Here is a 6,018-nt window from a genome sequence, read left to right on the forward strand (position 1 = left end):
AAATCCGCCCTCCCTAAAGCTACCCCTGTTAAAAGTAATGTTTGCAGCAGCACGTACGTTCTTAGGGTCTTGTGTCACGGCGGTCGAGTCGATTTTGTGTAGTTTAACCAATTACTTGCTTTTACCCCCTATGCAACTTAAGGTTAACCGCAGAAATGACATGTAAACAACACAACTCAAATCAACCACACATCCAAATATTCCAAACTTGTGCTTCATGCTTCATGATTTTATTATATCAGCAATCGTACAAACTGGCTTGCTTCAATTCAGTGAGGCTGGTTCTGTTTGTCTGTGCACAACACGGTAAACACTGACGAGAAACCATAAACTAGCGAGAAAATACTGTAATCATGGCGGAAATCTAAATATAGTTAGCCATAGTAACTGCCGTTGCTTTTACTGCAAACCTAGGTTTTATTGTCACATGTACCAGGCAAATACATCAACACAAGTAGTGCCATTGTTGTCTCCCTCTGAACAATTCGCCCAGTCTTGTCCATACCATATCTGCAATTCCTGGTTCTTTAATAAACGAAACGGACTGGAATGGCTGCTTAGAACAAGCTCTGATGATCCTTGCTTAATTCCGTCAAGAATGTAGAAGTGCTTTTTCTGGTTGCAGGGATGATTTCCGGAATTGAACATTTTCAAATCTTCCTCTGTTGGCATAAGGGCTTTTTTGTTGGGATTTGTTATGATCGTCATAAATGTGTTGTTTGCATAGTAGTGTAAGTTGGTACAGCTCCAGTAGGAAGCAGCGGTAACCTTGTTGCATATGATGGATCCGCTTCTGTGCACGAGCTTCATGGCCTTTACATTTCCAGTTTTAGTCATGTGGAAGGCACCGTATTGATCACCTCGAGCTCCAAAGCAAACCGGATCTTCGTTGATTTTTTGCCACACCTCTGAACATAAAAACAATTCTTTTATTACTAAAAAAAGTTATGTTTCGCTTTGTTATAGACTTTTTTTTAGACCATTGCAACATCATTAACAACAAAAATTGTCATGAAAACAATCAACTAAACAAAGGAACAGCTTGAACAAACAACTGCCTTGAATGGCTGTATGACCTTTCCATTGCAAGCCGAGAATTCGAGATGACATCTGTCCTCTTTGTGCTTACTGTCCTGCTCTAATTGCAGTATTTTGTACCTGCATCGTGGTAGTTAGCAACTCCAAAGCTTGGCTTCTTTAGCCACCACACACTCTCTCTTGGAAGTTTGATCTTCTTTTTTATTATATCATGGCTCTGTCTCACAAGGGCTGGGAACTACCAAATTCACGAATTTGATTTGCTAAAATCGATATTGACCGCGGTCTAGATTTTCCCATCTAGACAGGCATCTAGACCAGTAATGTTTTGCTGTGAAAAAGTTACAGACTAAAATGTTAAAATATTGAGTATATTCTTCTACCAATATTTATTTATGGAAGTGCCAAAAAGCATGATGAGAAAAAAAGGAGAACGAGCAAACTTTGGCAGAATTAAGTTCACCTCATCGTCACTCATCGCCATTCGCAAGCAAAATGTCAGTTAGTACAAACCAGTTACCTTAAACGAATTAAATTGTTCTTGTTTGATATAAGATAAACATCTTATTAACCTAGCTTAGTCTGTCTGTATAGGAGAATCTTGACCTCTGTCGTATCAGTTCTACGGACCTCACTGCGTTCGGTCTGTAACTCACGACCTCGGTCAAAATCCTCCCATACAGACCCCCTACTCGGTTAATAAGAGCTAAGTCATGCCCTTCTTCTTTTATTTTTTTCATTTATTTTATTCTGTCATTGTAAATTCCATTTTGAATAATTGTGAATAATAAACTCGATCTTAAAAGGGAAGTGTCACGCCATAACACTTAAAGTCGTCTTTGCATCAGTAAAGACCAAAAAATAATGCTGTAGTTTTGTTGCCAATGACCATCAAAGTGCAGTGGATTTCGAAGCAGCTATTCTCACTTGTTTGCAGCCAAGAATGGAGATGATGGAAATGGATTGAAACTTGAAAAAATTGTCCAATGTTCACCACGTTTGGCTCTTTGCGCCATAAATATATTTTATACTGTAAATGATTTGAACCCAGGAGTCATATCATAATACACTCATATCACACTCACCCGGACGATCGTACTTTACTTAATTATATTTCATATCTTGTTAGTGGGTTGTCAGAACTAATGTACTAATTTCGATTTTTACCTAAAAACAGCGAAATTAGCATGACATTGCTCTTAAATGGCTCTATTCTTTAGTCTGAAAACAGGATGTTTTCGTCGGGAGAAAAGAAAAATATTGTCTGTTGGCTGTTATATGGCAGACATGTTGAGCCCAAAAGAGTTTAATGTCAACAGAATTATCCGGTGAAGAAGTCAACGACTTGTTGTATTCAACTGATTTTCTACACGAGAATGATCGTTGGTCTTATGGAAGGAACTAAAGAATTTTCAAAGAAGCGTGAAAAGCTCTAGGTTTGCACATTCCTCTCTTATTTCATTTGTTGAGTTACATGGTGGATGGCCTCAAACCCGAGTAGGAGATCTTGAAAGAATTGTATTTTACACAAAAGGCACTAATAGCTAGCACTGACCTTGGCAAGTAGCCTGGATAACCTGACCAGCATTTTCATCCGAGTTTATCCAGTGCTTGCTGTCAGAAACTTTGTTTCCTTCACTCGCTTTGATTTCAGCGCACGATTCAGCGGGAAGCTCTTGAATTGAGCCCAGTGGCACTGCAGGCGAAATGTACAAAACTTCTATAACTATCAGCGTAATATGAATGATGAGTGGTAGCAAATGCGGCACGGACCCAATATTGATGATCTTTTAATAACCCTCTGTTTTAACTAAGATTGATTGGTTTTAGACTCAGCAAAAGTCAACGAAACCACTTTAATACACTCTTTTTCTTTTATCAGAACCCTTTTATAAGATCGTTCAGGCCGAGACGATGAACCAAATTGTTAAGAACTTACTAAGAAAGTAACCAGGCTGAGAGAGAAGTGAAAAACGTCAGCTTCATTTTGCTCATTTTCTTTGTTTTTGTCTTTGTGGTTAGCATGAATAAAGTTAAAATAAATGGAAAAACTGTAGTCTAACAGGACAATTAACTTTTTTTAAACATCAACAATGCATTTTCTTTTATTGTATGATACACAACCCAACCTTAAAGAACATTTAAGAACCTTTACCTCTTAAGAACTGTAAAGCCTCTGTCCCCAAATTAGTCGTTTTATATATATAAACAAGAGGCTACGGGTAGCCTACACTTTGTTCAAAGGAATTTTAGCCGATTTTCTTTAAAATTCACAGTATTTCAATAATGTTTTATATTTAGCTCTTATTAACCGAGCAGGAGGTCTGTATGGGAGAACACACGACCGAGGTCAAGATTCTGCCATACAGACTGACTAAGCTCGGTTAATAAGATGTTTATTATATGGCAAACAAGAACAATTTAATTCGTTTAATGTAACTGGTTTGTACTAACTGACATTTTACTTGCGAACGGCGATGAGTGGCGATGAGCTGAACTTAATTCTGTCAAAGTTTGCTCGTCATCCTTTGCCCATCATCACCGGAAGTGAAAATGCGGCGTAAAATCGCGCGAACCGGAAATGAAACCGGCGGAAAAATTTCTCTTCATCTGGTATTTTTGGTCGGTGACCTATCTTGATTTTTTGCGTGCTGGTATTATTCACGATGGCACTTCAAATAAAAAAAGGTTTCGAGGAAATTTTGCTTGGTACAATTTTCTGTAAACTATAAAATGCCCTTTTTCCACGCATCTCAAAGTCTAGTAGATAACTTTTTGTCCTACTCTCTAAGAAGTTATAGAATTTAGGGAGATTTCCAACAAAGAACTAAAAACAGTAGGTCCCCGACTTCGTTTTTCAGATAACTTACAAAAACTAAAATTTAGAGGGCCTTTTTTTCTGTGACCTGGCGTTTTGCCATGGTAGCGGATATGACGTCATGGTTGCCCTTAAGGTATTGCCCAACAATAGAGTTGCAAAAGATATTTATAGTTCGCGTACACTATGAAATATCCTTCTTTGGTATGGTTCATCGTTTCACAAACACTATAGCAACGAAAGACCCTTTCGAACCTCCTTTAGTTTATATCGCTCCGATGCTTGACTTGAATAACTGCATATCCACCAATGTGGTCCTGACCACAGCTATATATGTCAAACCTGGATTGAAACCGGCGAAAAATGCAGGAAAAATTTATTTTCCAAACCATTTTCCACCTGAACACGAAAAGCGTCGATCGCGCTCATTGTTTGTGCGCAACGTTACTGCGCAGGTAACTCGACTGTAATATGTCACGCGTTACTTCGAGCATTGGTGAAGTTGATTTTTATTTTTTTTTATTCATTATGATTTCGGCAAGAATACATAAGTGAGCGAATGTGGAAATGAGTAGTAAGGGCGCCAGGGAAAGTCTATAAAAGGATCTGAGACCCCATACAAGATGGACCACCCAACTAACTAATATACGGTCAGTGTAAAGCGCAGACTGCAGACTGCAAACTGCAGACCGGGGGTAAAATGTAGCGGGAGGTTATAATTTAACTGTTGAAAAAATGACCAAACGCATAAGAAATGCTCACAGTTAAGCCTAAATATTGTTTTAGGCCTAATTAGGCCTAAGGTTAGCATTTCTAAGGGGTTTGGGCTTTTTCAACAGTTACGTTTTGACCTCAGTCTGCATTTTACCCCTGGTCTGCAGTCTGCAGTTTGCAGTCTGCGTTTTACACTGACCGAACTAATATATATAATTACACTACAATAGGGAAGTATATAGTACACGGCTACAGTGGAAAGCCCAGTTCTATAGATAATTAAATAAGTACCATAGGAATACGATAATAAATAGGGTTACTAATATAAATAAGACAAGATGATAAGTGATAAATCACAGACTTCTGATCAGGATATCCCTAGCACTCCTCTTAAAAATTTAATACTAGTTGCTCGACGAACTGAGTGTGGCAGGGAATTTCACATGTCTACAATCTTGTTGAAATAGCAATATTTAAAGGTGTTCGTTCCTGCATAGTTCTTCTTTAGTGTACAGTCACCCTTTCTTCGTTGCATGTAATGACTGAGGTTTTAAAACCATTTCGAAAACCGTGGACGATAAGTCTTGCACAGCGTTGGATCAGAGAATACCGTGAGCAGTCAAAATTGATTTAAAAATACTTATGAAAGTCAAGTAGACTACTGCACGAATGATATTCGCGTTGTTTTATCATTCGTGCACTAGTCAACTTGACTTTCATAAATATTTTTCAAGCATTAGTGAAAATAACATGGCAACAAAAACGCCGAGAAAATAATTCCATGCCGGCAAAAGAGTGGCACATTTATTTCTGAATCATCATGAAACGTTAAAAGCTCTGGAATAGGTACCTGATCGAGTAGTGACCGAAAGTTTGGAAAACTTGAGGACGAACCGTAAACTTAATGGGGCTGTTTTTTTTTTAATGTTTCTATTACCCCACAAACTTAAGTTCAATTCGTGAAAATAGGGCAGAATTGTATTTTAGTCCTTGTCCGCTTGAATAGTGAGGACCAGCAGGGAAACAGCCAGCGTATAAATTTCACAAAAACCACACGCCAGAAGAAAAGCATGACGTTAGTGGAGAGATGTTATACAAAACACTAACCAAATGAGGATAACGTCTGCTTGAAACTTCGTTGCTTTGCTCGAGAAAGTTTTTTTTGAAATTTAGCCTGCTTGCAGGCGGTAGATGTTATGTCGCCACGAAACACTATCAGACGCCATATTGGAAGAGCGTAGGATAGGTCGGGGCCCTGTGACAAAACGACGGGGTGGGGAGTGGGGAGAGCGGAGAGAAAAACCGCCTGCCCGAAAACTAGCCTTTTCTCGGTAGCCGCCCACTTTCTTTTGAGCTTCCGGTTGCATGTCACGCTTATTTACATACACAAGATTAACTATGTTATTTTTTTCTTCATCTGTCTTTTGGCTTGCTCTGCAGAGCAGTAG

At 38.7% G+C, this 6,018-nt stretch overlaps 1 protein-coding gene across 1 annotated transcript in view; it reads right to left on the reverse strand.

Annotated features, from left to right (window-relative positions):
- Positions 1-423: 423 nt before the first annotated feature.
- Positions 424-6,018, reverse strand: part of LOC138030839 (uncharacterized) — a 34,837-nt gene continuing 29,242 nt past the window's right edge. Inside the window, exons 2-3 of the mRNA XM_068878704.1 lie at positions 2,594-2,734; positions 424-908 (exon numbers count right to left, since the gene is read on the reverse strand). Of these exons, the coding sequence (XP_068734805.1) occupies positions 424-908; positions 2,594-2,734 (626 nt within the window). The remainder of the gene's footprint in view (positions 909-2,593; positions 2,735-6,018) is intronic.

This window comes from Montipora capricornis, chromosome 13, assembly GCF_036669925.1.
Source record: "Montipora capricornis isolate CH-2021 chromosome 13, ASM3666992v2, whole genome shotgun sequence".
Lineage (NCBI taxonomy): Eukaryota > Metazoa > Cnidaria > Anthozoa > Scleractinia > Acroporidae > Montipora > Montipora capricornis.